Raw genomic sequence first — 17,877 nt, 5'->3', positions numbered from 1 at the left:
AAATAAAATCTTAAAAAATAAGAAAGAAAAAAGTAGCCCCCATTTAACTGACTGTAACAGTATATCAGATAATCTGTTAAACTGTATGTGTTATATGAATTTTATTCATTTTAGGAGCCATATATGTATAAATATCTTCTAATAAATATCTACCTAATAAGTGGCAGGACCTAATTCAAACTCAGGCAGTTGACCTTAGAATGTGTACCTTTAACCATGCTAGCTGAATAGAAGATGCGAGGTTTTTTGTTGTTGTTGTTGTTTTTAAGATTTAAGTTTTGAAGAATGAGTTACAGGGGTGAGAGAGAAGTTAGTGTTCTAAATGCATTTTGAGACAGCTAGAAAAAAAGGAAAAAATATATATGAAGTTGGAGAAAGGCTTTTTGACATTCTTTCCCCCTTTGTTTCAGTGTTTTTCTTTCTCCTTTCTGATCTTCTCCCTTTCTTTTACTTCTTTTCCTTATTAATTGGTTGTGAAACAAACGAAGTATTTATTTGCTGAATTCATTGGATAATAGTTTATAGTTCCCTTTCTGTGCAGAATCAGTGTGGTATAGGGCAAACCTGAACTCAGGAGCCAGACAGACCTAGGTTTATATACTGGCATACCCAGGATTTGTCTTGGAGGCCTTGATGGACAAGTTATGTTGTTGGACAACAATCTTCCTGGGCTCCCCTTTCTTCATCTTTGAAATGGGACTAATAATGCCTATGGGGCAGTGTTCTTAGGTTTAGGAGTAAAATCTGTGAAGTGATGGTCACTTGTCTCACTGTGCTTAATCATTGATATTGCCATTGTTACTTATAATTTTTTTTAGCTAATAACTAGTGAGTTGAACATTTTCTTTCTCTAAAAACAAAATTGGATTTTATATTTGATGAGGCTCTTTATTCTTTTCTCCCTCTTGTGAGTACTTGGCTCTTAGAGTACCTCCACATGTAAATCAGAGTCCTGTGCCAGGAGAGATCCCTGACGTAATTGCCGTGGTTCATCCCATGGATAGCATTCTGATTTTCTTATTGGAATTCCTTATAGCCTGGGAGAGATAGTAAGGTTTTCTAGGTCAGCTGACTCAGGCTGGAGTCAGGAAGAGAACTGGTTGACTTGATGTCTCTGGCCTCTTTCTGCAGAGGAGGAAGCTTGATGCTGTCTATTACTATATGCGCAGTTTAGCTGCCAGCAACCCTATCCTGACTGCCAAGGAGAGTCTCATGAGCTTGTTTGAGGAGACCAAACGAAAGGTGAGTGGGGATGCAGGCAGACTCATTCCTTCCTAAAAGAATGTGCTTCTCTTAGTGCTTCCGTGTCCTCAGAGGAATGCCTTATAATGCCCTCAGGGGGTCCCATTGGGCTGTGCTGGTAAGTCAGTCAGCCCCTTTGCAGAACCAAACTCATCGTTAGGAGAGTTCTCCAGGGCCTTTGGGTGTGCATCTAGATTATGGAATTAATAACTTCTGTGAGACAAAGCAGATAATACTTTGCTACTTAGGGACTATAGAAAAGTCTTTATTTTTTATAGCCCCTGGGCAACAAACTCAAGATGAGGTGAGTGCCTCTTTTTATTAGTTGACTCCCAGGAGAGTCTGAGCTTGTGTGTTTGTATGTTGTACAGGCAGAGCAGATGGAAAAAAAGCAACACGAGGAATTGGAACTGAGCCCTGACCAATGGCGGAAAGGAAAGAAGTCTACTTTCCGGCATGTTGGAGATGACACCACTCGCTTAGAGATCTGGATCCATCCATCACATCCCCGGTCCTCCCAGGGCACTGAATCTGGGAAGGATTCTGAGCAGGAGAATGGGCTGGGCAGCCTGAGCCCAAGTGATGTAAGTTCCTGAGGGTGATATAATGATCAAGACTAGCTAAGTAAAAGTGGATGCCCCAGTACATGCAACTGAGAGGCACTGCACAGACATTTCCCATGAATCCCGGGGAAGGTTAATCACTTCAGGCTTTCTGACGTCCTCCTCTTTCTCCTCCAGCTTCACTTCATCTTTATTATATGCTTCCCTCTCTCACCACTATGTGGCACTGTAGAATTTAGTAAAACTAGTTTTTCTAAAGGAAGATCTACTTAGTGTAGATGAGAATTTTTTGCTGCTTTGGGTTTAGAGTTACCAATATGATGCTTTAGGATTCTGTAGGGATTTTGTGAAGCTAGTAGGAGAGAGAGCATAGTAGGAAAACTGCAGATGGCTGGTTCATTGTCCTTTGGGAGTAAAATTCCTAGTGGAGTGGATGGTGGGGTGACCTGGGACCACATCTTGAAGGGTTACGCAGTAAATAATTTGACCTTTATCCTGAAGGTAGTAGGGAACTATTGAATGCTTTAAATAAGGAAGTAACTTGTCAGATACACATTTTAGAAATATAACTCTGGCTGCTTTGTGAAAAGTTTGGAGAAGGGTAAGACTAGAAATAGGAAGAGTAGGAGGGGTACTACAATAATCCAAGTATGATATGGGGAGGACCTGAACCAGGAAATGGCTTTGGAGATGGGGAGAAGTGAACAAATATGAGGTATATTAATGAGGTAGAATCCAAAGGACTTGAGTGGACAGGGGGAGCTGAAGGACAAGAGGAAATCAAAAGTAACATCTACCTAGGTGTTTCTGGGTTGGAAACTGAATGAATGCTGGTCTATTCCTTGAGATAGGGAATAGAGGTAGAATTGGTTTTAGGAGAAAAATGAGGAGTTTAGTTTCGACATGTTAGAATTTCTATAGGACATTGAAGAGAGATTTAAAGGCTATCTTATCTGAAGCTGGGGAGAGCATTCTGGATTAGAGATGAAGATATTTGAAGGCATCCTCTTATAGATGGAATTGAAGTCATGAGAGTTGATTCAGTCACTCGAGAAAAAAACAATGAGAAGTAGGTTGAAGATCTAAGAGAGAAAGGAGATAGATGGCGGGCAGGGAGAGGTCCTTGCAGAGGATTGGAAGGGAGAGGAATCTGGAGCACAAGTTTACGGATTAGCCTGAATGAGGGTGAGAGATCCCTCTTTCTTATGCTTGAGGGAAAGGAACAGATAATAGGGGGTCAGGTAAGTTGGTGGGAATTGTAGGAGGAAGATGAGGGAGGGCCTTTTTGATGTTTTCTTTTTTCTTTTTGAAGTTGGAGACATGGTTGTCTGCTAAGAATGAATCGAAGGTGGTGGGATAGGAGGACTTCCTTGGGGTTTAATTTAAAATTTCCATTTCTCTGGGGCACCTGGGCAGCTCATTCGGTTGATTGCCCAACTCCTGGTTCCTGCTCAGGCCATGATCTCAGGGTTGTGGGATCAAGCCCCGCATTGGGCTCTGTGCTCACCACGAGTCTGCTTGTCCCACTCCCTGTGCTCTGTCCCCGACTCTCTTTAAAATAAATAAATAAAATCTTTAAAAAAAAAATAAAATTTCCACTTCTCTTCCTTTATCCTTTTTAGTCTTTAGCTGTTTTCTGCATGACTTGGAAGTAGTCATTACTTATAAATGAAACTTCCAATTTGCCATGTGCCATGGTTTGCATGGGGTGCTTCAGAGGAGTTGCCTCTATGGTAGACTCTCTCACTGCTGCACTCTCCCAGTTTGGATATTGCAGCCCCAAATGGGAAGCCTATTTGAATAAGAGAGAAATTGTTCTATTGGGTTAGCTCCACTGTCTGTCTCTAAAATGAAAGCAACAGGGGCTCGTGGGTATCTCAGGCAGTTGAGTGTGGACTCTTGGTTTTGGCTCAGGTCATGATCTCAGGGCCCACACCGGGCTTCACGATTAGCAGAGAGTCTCCCCCTCCCCCTGTGCTCTTGTATTTCTCTCTGTCTCTCAAATAAATAAATATTTTAAGTAAATAAATAAAATGCGGGTAGCAACAATTTGAGAAAGCATTTTATGGCTTTCTTTGACCTTCACCTCAAGGTTAGGGAGTATCCTTCATAAGAGTTAAGGTTATAACTAATATCCTATAGATCTCTTCCATTAGATATTTCATTGATTTTTAAGTAATGTGTTTATAAGTCTGTATTTATTTATTTTTTAATATTTTATTTGAGAGTGAGCACGAGTGGGGTAGGGGGACAGAGGGGCAGTGGGAGAAGTAGGCTCCCTCCTGAGCAGGGAGCCCAATGCAGGACTGGCTCCCAGGACCCCGAGATCATGACCTGAGCTGAAGGCAGACGCTTAACCAACTGAGCCACCCAGGCGTCCCTAAGTCTGTGTTTTTATTCTTATTTGCATCTCAGAGAATGCATTTTCAGCATATGGGCTGTCATTAGATCTGTTAATTTTTATTAATTTTATTAGTAAATTAATTATTAGTTTTATTAATTTTAATAATTATTTTTAATCATACAAATAATATATGGGTATGTTTTTGGTAGAAATTTCAAATAATTAGAGATATATACAGAGGAAAATGGTCATTTCTTTTTTAAACTGTTTGTGAAGCTGTTTTTATATTTTCAGCCTAATCATCATCCACCCAGGTGCCCCTATAGTTTGCTTTTCTAAGTTATGAATTGGACATACAGTCAGTTCTGTTATAATGTTATAACACACAGAGTCCTAAAAATCACTGTGCTTTGTAAAACTGCACGGAAAAAAAGCCACAGAGCTTTTGGGCAAGATGGGGTTAGGGGCACAACACTCAAAAATATCCGTAGTGACTTATTAAAAGATATGAACCTAAGACAGTTGTGCAATTTTATACATGTCCATTGGTTAAGAAATACATAAATACTATTTTGGAAAAGAAATGAACTTTAGAAGCGGGCTTTAGGAGGATTGCAGCTTGAGTGTTATGGTGAAGTGGTGGAAGGAGGGTTATTTGAAATTGGATGGATAGATGTAACACCAGATGTGGATCGGTGTGGCTTAGAACGAGTTCACATGGTGAACTGCGGTAGCTGGTAGATATTTGGAAAGTGTGTGTGTTTTCTGTTTCTGTGTAGCTCAGTTCAACCCAGTGCAGTTTTCTGTGTTCACTCAGTGTATCAAATGAACAAAATCACGTATAAGGAGATGCAAAATTTGTGCTATGCTCAAATTGTTCCCCAGTATATTTATCACAATGAAACAAATAGATATTTTCGAAACAAGGATTATAGTAGAACTAACTATATTTCCACTTGTCTAAGACTATCTTTTTTTGGTATGTTCTTAGTATGATTGATATTTCATTATAAGGGTATATGTCATTTGTTTGCTTTATCTGTGTAATTTATATATTTGCTGTGCATGCTTGTTCATTTTGGTTGTCTTTTTTGGGTGATTAGCCTTACCAGGAATTGCTCCTTTGACAATTCCTAGAGAGTTTCTAGCACAAACTACTAAAATTCACATCCATGAATAAGAAGCAGAAAGTTTGGCTTCAGGTGGTTGTTAGTAATGATAGTAGAGTCCCAACTAGTTTGTTTTCTCTCTGCCAAGCACAAGCTTTGGATCTCTCTCTGAATGGCTACAGGAGGTTAGCTTGTGGGTTGTTGGTTTTCAGCCTTGAGATGTGGTTTGGGTTGAACACGCTACCTGGGGAGGGACTGCCAACCTCAACTGTAAGTGGCATCCTTTTAAACTATTGAGACTCATATTTAAATTCTACCCCTGCTAGCTAGGCTACTCAAATTCAATGTTACCAGGGCCACGAGCATTCTTTATGTAGTGGGTGTGCCTTCTGCTGTACCTCAGCTCCCTTTGGAAATCAGAAAAGGGTTTCCGCTTAGCAAATGAGTTTTTACAGATAGTGAGTTAATTAAGGAGATGATAGCATCAGAAACAGTTTTCACACTGAGAGGCCAGGGTCTCTGATGAAACTGCTCTGTTTATATCTTTTTTTTTTTTAAAGATTTTATTTATTTATTCATGAGAGACAGAGAGAGAGAGAGAAGCAGAGGGAGAAGCAGGCTCCCAAGGAGCAGGGAGCCTGATGCGGGACTTGATCCCAGGACCCTGGGATCATGACCTGAGCTGAAGGCAGACGCTTAACCGTCTGAGCCACCCAGGCGCCCAAAACTGCTCTGTTTATATCTTGAATAGAATGTAATTTGAATCTGTCTACTGGGGAAGAATGAGCAAATGAGAATAGGAGCCACTGTTAGAAGTTTGTCTCTGAAACTTTAGTGAGTTCTCATATTTTGGCATGATTTGATTCCTAGCATTTTCCCCAACTGACTATGGTTACTATACCTATAACATGTTTGGTGCTATGTGTAGAAAATGTCTTTAGGTAATGAGATGTCATTGTATATTTGGCCAACCTCTTGACAAATCTTTCTTCTCCTTCACCCTTCTAAATGTGTTTTGGGGTTCAGACTGGACTGTACCTCAGTAGTTCCTAATACCTATTGTTGAGTTTTTCCTTATTTGAATCTCTCTTATTTCACCCACCAAATGGTTTTTAGACCATACCAATATTTATTTTATTTTTTTGCATAGTATTTTTTTTCAGGACTTGTTTACATCCAGAATTTACTGTAGTTATTCTTTTTTTTTTTTTTTTTTTTTAAAGATTTTATTTATTTATTTGACAGAGAGAGACACAGCGAGAGAGGGAACACAAGCAGGGGGAGTGGGAGAGGGAGAAACAGGCTTCCCGTGGAGCAGGGAGCCCGATGCGGGGCTCGATCCCAGGACCCCGGGATCGTGACCTGAGCCGAAGGCAGACGCTTAACGACTGAGCCACCCAGGCGCCCCTACTGCAGTTATTCTTGAGTTTTGGGAGGGAGGGCTGCTTCTGGGTCCAGTACTTAACCAGCCTAAAGCTTAGTTTACCTGTCCTATTGTGCCAGCTTTGTGCTAGGGTTGTAAAGATGAATACAACATTGTTATTACCTCAGAGAGCTTAGAGTCTAGTGCATGGGCCAGCAAGCTTTTTCTGAAAAAGGCCAGATAGTCGGTATTTGAGGCTTTGCAGGCCATATTGTCTCTGTTACAACTACTTACCTCAGCTGTTGGGGTGCTAAAATAGCTGTAGACAGCACATAAATGAATGAGCATGGCTGTGTTCCAGTAAAACTTTATTTACAAAGACCGGGGGCAGCCTGCCTCTGGCCTGTGGGCCTAGTTTGCCAAACTCTGATCTGGTGGAAGTAATGGCCACATAAACAGAATGTTTCAGTATATAGTTGATTATTGTCATTTGTGGTAGTTATGGGCTAGAAAGTCACCACAGACACTGAATTAGTGAATACTGAACCATTGCTGCTTCTTTTTTTTAAGATTTTTTATTTATTTATTTGACAGAGAAAGAGAGAGAGGGCACAAGCAGGCAGAGCGGCAGGCAGAGGGAGAGGGAGAAGCAGGCTCCCACTGAGCAGGGAGCCCAATGCAGGGCTCGATCCCAGGACCCTGGGATCATGACCTGAGCTGAAGGCAGATACTTAACCGACTGAGCCACCCAGGCGCCCCTGAACTATTGCTTCTAAGGGAAATATAGGCTTAGGTTTCTGTGAGCCCCTAGTTATAAGAATTTCATCAAGTAAACAGTACATACCTTTTTTGTTTGGTTGGTTGGTTTTTAGAGAGAGAGAGTGAGGAGGAGAGGCAGGGGTTGAGGCAGAAAGAGAATCCTAAGCAGGTTCCATGCTCATCGTGGAGCCCAAAGCGAGGCTTGATCTCACAACCCTGAAATCATGACCTGAGCCAGAATCAAGAGTTGGAAGCTCAACTGATTGAGCCACCAGGCGCCCCATAACCTTGTTTTATGTAGGTTTCTGTTTATAGCCACTTTATTTAATATATATTGTTGATTCATTAACATTGAACTCATGGCTGACACCACTATAACTTGTGCCCGAAAAGATACACGTTTTCTCTCTAAGGCACATCACAGCCTTCTTGCACTTGGGAACACTAGAACACTTCAGCACTATGCTTGGAGGCCATTTAAAGAGTGAAATCGCCAACAAAAAGCACACAAATGTGAAAAATATGGCTCTAAATAGACCATGACAAGGGCACTTGCTTAAAGTATGAGAACTTGGACAAGAAGGCAGAGAGTTACCTTGTTGAACCTCAGCTGGGAACATGTGTATCAGTCGACTTGAATTTTTTGCCACTCTGGATATGTCCATGAAGGACTGCAAAAGCACCATGGGTATTGAGTTTGGTGTTATTAACGAGTTTTAGCAAGTAGCTGAATTCACAAATACAAAATCCATAAATAATGATGACCAAGTATATTGTGGTAAGTGTCATGAGGGAGGTAAGCATTGGGTACCATGGAAGCACAGAGAACACTTGGTGTAGTCCTGGTGGAAGTATGGGTTGTAGTGAGGAAAAGGAGAGTGACTTTGGAAGGCTCTCTGGAAGTTAACTAGGCCAAGTGAGAAGAGGTGTTCCAAGTGGAAGGAACAGCATGGGCAGAGACAGGAGGTGTGACACAGCCGAGGGGTTGCAGGTATCTAAATCTATGATAATTTGGAGGGTCATGTGAGAAAGGTGGAGTGGGAGAGAGACTGAGCCTTCTGTGGAAACACTTTCTAGTTTGGTGCTGTGGTATGTATGGGTAGTGGTCAGTGGGCTAGGCCCAAATAATGTACTTCTGGATTCTAAAAGTAATTTGTATCTGGAATTTCTCATTGTTTACTTCTCATGACTGCATTTTTAATTCAACAAAAGCAGTACTGTTTCATTCATTAAATTTAGGTAGGGTGGAAACTGAATTTTTTGCCCCACAGTTTGTTGATTAAAATTTGAGGGCTACTCTTTTAAACAGTGCTTTAAGCATTCCAAACTCAAATATACAGAAGATACTAGTGTTTCTTTTGTTTTGGTTGTTGGAGGAAATTGCCAATGGCTTCGATTAGGTAGAGCAAACCTTTTCTTTTTATTTTGATATTTTTATTGCTTTTAAAAATTTACAAAGCCGGGCGCCTGGGTGGCTGAGATGGTTAAGCGTCTGCCTTTGGCTCAGGTCATGATCTCAGGGTCCTGGGATCGAGTCCCGCATCAGGCTCCCTGCTCCTTGGGAGCCTGCTTCTCCCTCTGCCTCTCTCTCTCTCTCTGTCTCTTATGAATAAATAAATAAAATCTTAAAAAAAAAAAAAAATTTACAAAGCCGGGGTGCCTAGGTGGCGTAGTCGGTTAAGCTTCCGACTCTTGGTTTCAGCTCAGGTTCTGATCTTAAGGTCGTGAGATCGAGCCCCGTGTGGGACTCTGTGCTCAGCACAGGGTCTGCTTGGGATTCTCTCTCCCTCTCCCTCTGCTCCCCTGCCCCGTGCCCTCCCTCTCCCCCCACCCCGCAAAAATAAATAAATAAGTCTTTTTAAAAATTTACAAAGCCAACACATCCTTATTGTAAAAAATATGAAAATGCAGATAAACAATGTGTTTTTACCATCTAGCAATAAATACTATTAACATCTTAGGGTATGCTTTTCCTGCATGTTTACATAGGTCACAGCACTTAGATTGGAAATGTCTAATGCCCATTAACCTGGGAAATCAGAAGAGAAAAAACCATGCCTAATTATCAACTCAGAACTTGATTGGAAAAGTGGTACTCTAATTTCTGAAGTCAACGTAGGTATCATATCTTGCTGTTTATCCAAGTAGCACAATTAAAGTGACACTAATGTCTTCCCTCTCCTGTGTAAAGAGAAACTTCTTAAGCCACATGAATAAGGAAGAAGAACTTCAAGAAAGATTAGACATGTAATAGGACTGATTATTGTTTTGAAAGATTAGTCTCAAAGGGTCCATTTCATGGGGAAGCATTTTGAATTAATGATAAATTGGGGCATGAGGGATTAATTTGAGGCCCCCCTGGGTGTAGAAACTTTGTGACTTTGTTTGGAAAGCTGGGTTTAGGGGCACCTGGGTGGCTCACATGGTTAAGCGTCTGCCTTCGGCTCAGGTCCTGATCCCAGGGTCCTGGGGTCGAGCCCCACATTGGGCTCCTGGCTCAGTGGGGAGCCTGCTTCTCCCTCTCCCCCTGCTCATGTTCTCTCTCTCTCTCTATCTATCTCTGTGTCTCAAATGAATAAATAAAATCTTTAAAAAAAAAAAAAAAGCTGGGTTCTAGTTGGAAAAGTTTATAGGCAGCAATGTTGGGGTTGGCTTCTAGGTTGGTAGGAATAGAGATGGAAAGATCTTAGCAGAGGAGTGATTGCCTTTTTAAATATTTTATTTAAAGAAATGTTTTTGAATAGGTAAAAGTGTATGTTTGTATAATTTGTGTGTGTGTGTGTGTGTATATATATATCTGTATACCTGGTTCGCTCCCTTCTTTTGCACTATTAGTGGCATATCATACACAGTTATTTGTCTTTGCTTCCCCCCCGCCGCCGCCCCATATTACTGTTGGATTTGGGAGATCCTTCCATGAGTGCTTGCGTACAGGTCTGTTGTGTATCTCGTAGAGTCTGGCAGCTTGAGAGATTTTATTAATTTTGTCCAGCATCTGATATGTCAGAGGAAGGGTAATGCAGAGTTTAACAGCTTGGGCTTTGAGAACTTCTCAGTTCAAGTCTTAGTTTTATTGGTTATCAGCAGTGAGGCTTTAGGCATGCACTTCAGTTTCTTCATCTGTCAGATGGTGATACCAATAGACTAAATGAAGTAATGCATGTGAAGAACAATGAGTGGCATATTGTAACTTCTCATATATTGGTGGTGGTAGTTGTTATTTATGTACTTATGTTTTTGTTATAATCTTTTAAGCTGATATTTTTGCCTTTTTTACTGTTTCTAACCAAAGTGAACAGTGAGGCCTGATAATTCACAGACTGGGAGCCCACTGTTTAAATGCAGACCTGTTTTGTTTGACATGAAGAGTTTTATTTAATAATGACAAATTTCAAACACACACAAGAGAAAATAATAAAATGAACCCCCATATACCTGTCACTCACATTCAACAGTTACCAAGATTTTTCCATATTTGTTTCAGCTTTCCCTCATGTGTCGTTCCCCTCACCCCAGGTTGAAGTATTTTGTTTTATTTTATTATTTTATTATTTATTTGTTTATTTATCTATTTATTTATTTATTTATTAAAGATTTTATTTATTTATTTGACAGAGAGAGAGATAGCGAGAGCAGGAACACAAGCAGGGGGAGTGGGAGAGGGAGAAGCAGGCTTCCCGCCGAGCAGGGAGCCCGATGCGGGGCTTGATCCCGGGACCCTGGGATCATGACCTGAGCCGAAGGCAGACGCTTAACGACTGAGCCACCCAGGCGCCCCTCTATTTATTTATTTTTAAGTAGGTTCCATGGCCAGCATGGAGCCCAATGTGGGGCTTGAACTCACAACCATGAGATGAAGACCTGAGCTGAGATTAAGAGTCCAACGCTTAACTGACTGAGCCACGCAGGCGCCCTGGTTGCAGTATTTTATTTTTTTAAAGATTTATCCATTTGAGAGAGAGAGAATGAGCAGTGGGGGGCGGGGGAGTAGAGGGAGAGGGAGAGAGAGAATCCTCAAGAAGACTCCCTGCTGAGCACAGAGCCTTACACTGGGCTTGCTCCCACAACTCATGAGATCATGACCAGAGCTGAAACCAAGAGTCAGATGCTCAACTGACTGAACCACCCAGGCGTCCTTGGTTGAAGTATTTTAAAGGAAATTCTAGACAATGCATCATTGCAACCCTACATACTTCACTTCTGTACACACCTTTTGAAAAGTAATAGACTTTTTATTATATACCACAGTGCCATTGCCGTGTCTGTCCGTGGCATCATTTGGTATCTGATCCATAACTTCATTTCCCACATTATCTAACAAATGTCTTCTTAGAGTTGGTTTGTTCAAATCAAGACCTACATGTTAGGTTTGATTGTTTTGTCTCCTAACTTTCTTTTAATCAAGAACAGTTCTGCCTTCCCTTTTAAAAATGTTCTTCATGTCATAAGCTTGTTAAAGAAGCTGGTTAGTTGTCCTGTAGAATTCCCACATTCTGGATTTGTCTTTGTTTCCTTGTGGTATCGTTTAACCTTTCCTTCTGTCCCTCATATTCCTGTAAATGAGAGTTAGCTCTAGAAACTTGGTTAGGTTCAGGTTCAGCCTTTTTGGCAAGAGTACTTCATAGGTGGTGCTGTGGGCCTCATTTTGCCCTGCATTAGGAGGTGTCTGATTATCTCACTTTTAGTGATGCGAAGACTAATCAGATGGTTCAGGTGGCCAAATAGTAGATTTTTGCTTGTTTTGTTTTAAAGGTTCAGTCAGTTGCCAGCTAATTTAAAAAAAAAATCAAGATCTGGCAACAATTTGCCAGAGCCAGGTAGCAGCTACCCCCTTTTAATCAGGCTTGTGTTCTCCAGTTTACCCCGACCCTCCTCCCTCCCCCCTCCCCCCTCCCCCCATACTTACATACTGCTCACTTTCGTCACCTACCTTGTCTCTGTAGGCATTTGATTTTGTGATCAGTGCTTTCAAAGTGCCGCCAAAATGGGTTATTGCAATCTAGGCTTTTTTTTTTTTTTAAGATTTTATTTATTTTTGACAGAGAGAGTGTACAAGCAGGGGAAGCCCAGGCAGAGGAAGAGGGAGAAGCAGGCTCCCCGCTGAGCAGGGAGCCCAATGTGGGGCTCGATCCCAGGACCCTGGGATCATGACCTGAGCCAAAGGCAGACGTTTAACCGTCTGAGCCACCCAGGCGCCCTGCAATCTAGGCTTTATATTGTTTCTCAGAGATTGTTTAGGATTGGCAAGTCCCTCTAATCAGTCCTCATTTTGGTCACAGTTTGGAAATGTCTTAATCATTGGACCATAAGTGTTGTTTTGGTTTTTCTTTTTCTTTTTTTTTGGGTGGGGGGGCATGCATAAGTGTTTTGCTTGGCTTCACATGATATTGTCATTGGTGTTGATCCAGAAACTAGATAGCAGTATGTCCTGCTACCAGGCTGGTTCCCTCTTTGTCTTTAGTCTAGTAGTGAGCCTAAGGAATCTGGAGGTATATCATTTCTGTTTCCTGATGAAATTAGTACCTCTGGGAATGGAATCCTACATACACAGCTCTGGGACAGCTTCTTTCCTCAACATCCTGTTGCAGCCAAATTTGGTGAAAAGTGAGAAGTTACTCTGTCTAAGCGTGTGAACTGAAAAGCTTCAGGCTGTGCTCTAGTTAAGTCTGAATGCCACCAAACCAGGTGATTGGAAATAAACTTTTTGGGCTCCTGGGTGGCTCAGTCGGTTAAGCATCTGCCTTTGGCTCAGGTCATGATCCCGGGGTCCTGGGATCGAGCCCCGCATCGGGCTCCCTGCTCAGCGGGGAGCCTGGTTCCCCCTTTCCCTCTGCATCTCCCCCTGCTTGTGTGCTTGCTCTCTCTCTCTCTCAAATAAATAAATAAAATCTTTTAAAAATGCAAATCAAAATAGTAAGAAAACACTTAAAAAAAGAAATAAACTTTTCTTATCTTTTGTAGTTTTCTCTAACCCCTGAAATCTCTGGCAGAGTGAGAACCTTGTTTCTCTAGGCTTGGAAATCCTGGTTTCTGCCTGAAACTTTGCATGCTGCCCCTGCCTAAATCTCATGTGTCCATGTTTCCATGGTGGTTTTTTTTTTTTTTCTTAGAGGGCGCTATTAGAAGTTGAGAATGATGATTTTTCTTTCTGACTGAATGCATGGCTCTCTGAGACTGGGTAGTACATGAGTATATTTTTTCTTGCATTTAATCAAGAATCCAGCAAAGTAAACATTGGCCAACAAAGGAGCACAGCTTCACTGTGATAAACCAGGTCAGGTAGCCTGTAGCACAGAGCTCTCACATGCTCAACTTGTTATATTTGTTTGAAGGCTTTTTTATTTTTAAAGTGTGTTTTGCAGGTGGCATTTTCTTCAGACCATTTGTCTGGTTTTTCAGTGTCCCTTGCATAGTTTGTGCACCTGAGCTGCTGCCGCCGCTGCTGTTGCCACCACGTGCTGAAGAGAAAGCTGTGGTGTGTGGGTGGGACACATCGAATACCTACTCCCCCCCCCCCCCCCGCCCCATGAACGCAACTGTAGCTCAAAGCATGGTCTTAGAAGGCCTGCTTTCTTAGGCAAGATGACTTGTCTTAGAGTGAGTTTTAGGTCCTAATGTGCTATCGTAAACCTTCAGATTGGCACTTCCACAATTAGTGCCATGAGGTACAGCTCAAAAAACTCTTGGCCTGATTTTCTCTGGATGGCATAAGCATTGATTTGATCTATAGTGAGAGAAGAATTGGGTCTCTGTGCTAATAAGTAAATGTTTTTGTCTGTGGTAACTCGATTATTTCATTGCCCTGTCATTATCAAAGCAGGGTGGGTACCATACAGTTTTGCAGGGTTGCTGTGGGAATTACATGAACATCATGTCATTTATATAGCCCTTTACTTTTGTGAAGTAGTTTATAGTACGTGCCTTATGTCATACTCCTCCACCCTGGAAGCTCTTTGAAAGTATTCTGTGAACTGAGATTTGGCAACATAGGATGACAGGAGTTCGTAAAGCCTCTTTCTGTAGGAAGAGGCTACAGGTTGGCTCTCTTTTTCTTAGGCCTTAAGAAACAGAACTTGGTGAGATTGCTCAAAGGTAGAACCAGGACTGGGTTTTTCAGATATTGATAATGTGTTCTGTGAGAAAGAGCCCCTAACAGGCAAGGACTGGGGCTGCTTGCCTGGATCATTGCTGGACTCTTGGGCTGATGTCTTTCTTTGTCTCTTTGTGGTTGGCAGTGAGTGGAAGTTTCTCAAAGTACATTGGCCCTACCTACAAACCCTTAACGCCCCATATGACCTCGGTCACCAAACCACTTCAGGGCTTTATTTTTATCCTAGCCGTTTCGTTTCAAGATGTGAGGTTGGTTTCTTTCCCCTAGCAGAGCAAAGTTCTCTGGGGGAAGAAACAGTGCCAGGGTGCAGTTGAGGCTGGTTAAACACCAAAACCACACTCTTCATCTTTCTGGGCTTGAGACGTGACATAAGCCATGCTGCAAACACCAGCTTCCACACTGTGAAGAAACCTTGTCAGATACTAACTTCATTTATTTGGTGTGTGTGTTTTGTTTTTAATTTTAGACTAGTAAAATGTGGGGGAAAAGAGGTGTACCTGCCCATTCTGCTCTAGCCAGAAATTCTAATTCTAAGAATGGACACCTTGTTAAAATCCAGTATTTCCGAGCTTAAGGTTTTTCATCTTCCCCAACAGCGTTGATGAGAACTCTCACAACTCACCAGGTCTCAGGAAACCGGATTACCAACATATCCTGTTCGCGTGCATGTGTGTATTCTGTGTTACCCACAGGCCACTTTCCACCCCACGTGACCTTTAGTTACCATCCGGAAAGTCAGGACCCAGATACCAGTCAGAATTTCCAGGCTTTGGTTTGGTTTAGACATTTTAGAAAATGTTAACAGTAGTAATTTTACAGGACTTTCTGAGTGGCACACATAGTGAATAGGAAGTAACATGTCCTGAGAAGATGGGGAAAGGCAGTACCGATACTCTTCGAGAAACATGTTTGAAAAGGAACATTCAGGAGAAAACTTGCAACCAAAATGCACAGGGGAGGAGGAGAGGACAGGAGAGAATTATTTAATTAATTAGAAGTGAATAATGCCCCAGTTTTTAGGTTTTAAGGCTAAATTCTGAAGCTCTTATTACATTCATTAAAATTATAGTACACATTATTAAAGTTGTTTATTACACACTTCCTCACATTTTTTTTTAATCAGCATCTCTCAGTGTGAACAGGCTGTAATGAGTCGGGTAATGCTCTAGAACAGGGGTAGATAAAAGACTGCCAGTGGCCTGCAAGCTCAGAGTGGTTTATAACATACTTACACAAGGACTTGTTTAAAAAGAAGAACACGTGACAGAGATGTATGTGGCCCACAAGGCCTAAACAATTTACTGTTTGACCCTTTACAGAAAGAGTTTGCCCACCACTGCTCTAGAATGGGAAGGGTGAAGGCAGTTAATACAGTGGCGGTCCTTCACTTAGGACATTGATTGTTAATAAGTGTTATTGCCTTTGGGGGGGGCGGTTCCTCATTTTTCGGAACTGTCACTGCAGGACGTTTAGCATGCCCACTAGATACCAGTAGCGGCCCTCACACATTTCCAAGCACTCCCTGGAAGGAGTGCTACCATTCTGGCTGAGAATCACCGACATAGGAGCTTGATGAAATGAAAAACACCTTGTTAAGGTTTCCTCTCTCATTTCCCATCAGTCAGAGAGACAGGTTTGGGATTTGGCTCTTCCTGGCATAAGGATTGACCATAGTGAGAGAGAATGTGAGTAACTCGGGGAACAAGGAGAGTGCTCAGTAGGGTAGAATAAAAAGGTTTTAAGGAGGCCATTTAATGAATATGTTGCATGTTCACCCTTAAAGAATTGAGATTGATGTTTAATTTATGAAAGCTTTGTTTTGATGTTGCACATGCTTTGTAAAGCATGTTCCTCTCTATGTGAGAGGAAGAGTAGCCATCTTTGGCCTTCATGTCCAGATGATTTTGAGATCTGTGGGAATCTGTATGGTATACTTGAGAGACTTGTTCAAAGCCGACGTAAGGATGTAGTTTTGGCATCTTGTGAATAACCTGATATCCAGACTTAAGCCAGAACTCTGGGGTTGGAGAATTTTCCAGCCTGGGAGAGTTGACTGAGAAAAGTCCTCCTTTGGCTCCTTACCAAGTTAGACAAGGGAGCAATCAGCTGCTGAGTTCTAGCCAACTGGAATGTATGTGAGGGTGTACTATAAATCGTCCCTTAGGATCCAGCTCCTAGTCTGTGAAGAGCCTTCCAAATAAGAATGAGACCCTTACATAGGATCCTTGTCACTCTGCTGCTGCTTTAAGAAGGGGTAGAGTAGTGATTTGATGTTACTGTGGGAGCAGCTCACTTTATATAGTAACGTACTGCCTGTTGTGTGGGGCAAGAGATTGCACTGACCTTTTCGTTTTCCCCCTGTTGCCTTTCTCACCAATTTCCTGTATCGTTCTTTATTTCTGACCATACTCTTGGGGAGATGTATCTGCAGGTCTATCATTCTGTAATCCCTCTCTACTCTTAAAGGTTCCAGAATTTCATCTGTCTACTCTGTTTTCCCTGTCTTGGATGTAATGTTTGGGCTAAGATAGTGAATATGAAAAAGTTGTTTTCTTGGCTGGTGATATTCTCCCAGTCAGCAGACTATTTGTTAGGCTTCAGGGGGAAACTCCAGGTTTTTCTCCCCTCTTGGAAGCCTTTCACCTTACTCATAAATATTTAATATTGAAGTTACTGCTCAGTTTTATTTTTCCAAGTATTACTATATAGACATTAGACCAGAAGGACCTTAAAATACTATAGAGACTCTTTCTGATGCTTGAGTCTCTGTAAAATGTATTTACCACACATTTTTGAGAGCTTCAGTGATTTTTTTCAGTCGTCGGTCTTCCATCTGTCCACTGATCGAGAACTTGATTATCTGTTATGGAAATCACAAGGCATCTCCTACAATTGTTCTTTCCATGTCATTCATGCCTTGAACCATCAGAGAACTGTGTACATGGGTAACATATTGGTCCCCAGTAGTATTGCTTTGACTGAATTGTACTTTGGTGTAAGGTCATCAGCCTATATTAAGACAAATAATAAAGAGGTCTAGGGAATCATTGCTATTTGTATCACATGGTATCTTCTTTCTGGAAACCCATGGGAGAAATGTCTGCTTTTAGTATCAGAGATAGTTGTGCTGTGTGGGTTTTTTTTTTTTTTTAATTTAACTTCATGCACATATATGAATTTTTTTTTTTAAGATTTTATTTATTTATTTGAGAGAGAGAATGAGATAGAGAGCATGAGAGGGGGGAGGGTCAGAGGGAGAAGCAGACTCCCCGCCGAGCAGGGAGCCCGACGCGGGACTTGATCCCGGGACTCCAGGATCATGACCTGAGCCGAAGGCAGTCGCTTAACCAACTGAGCCACCCAGGCGCCCTGAATTTTTTTTTTTT

At 41.7% G+C, this 17,877-nt stretch overlaps 1 protein-coding gene across 7 annotated transcripts in view; it reads left to right on the top strand.

Moving 5' to 3' along the window:
- Positions 1-17,877, top strand: part of SMG6 (SMG6 nonsense mediated mRNA decay factor) — a 209,941-nt gene that overhangs the window by 15,637 nt on the left and 176,427 nt on the right. For 6 of the 7 annotated variants that reach the window (XR_014140698.1, XM_081806066.1, XM_081806064.1 and 3 more), the window contains 2 exons: positions 1,132-1,242; positions 1,614-1,826. Coding sequence is in view for 6 of the 7 variants with exons in the window: in XM_081806066.1 (XP_081662192.1) it covers positions 1,132-1,242; positions 1,614-1,826 (324 nt within the window). In the remaining variant the exon portion in view is untranslated. The remainder of the gene's footprint in view (positions 1-1,131; positions 1,243-1,613; positions 1,827-17,877) is intronic. The other variant, XM_081806067.1, reaches the window with a different exon arrangement.

The sequence above is a fragment of the Leptonychotes weddellii genome, chromosome 15 (assembly GCF_054177405.1).
Source record: "Leptonychotes weddellii isolate Sample4059 chromosome 15, ASM5417740v2, whole genome shotgun sequence".
NCBI classification, from domain to species: domain Eukaryota; kingdom Metazoa; phylum Chordata; class Mammalia; order Carnivora; family Phocidae; genus Leptonychotes; species Leptonychotes weddellii.
The sequence above is the reverse complement of the archived record's forward strand: the minus strand, read 5'-3'. Positions and strand labels throughout refer to the sequence as shown.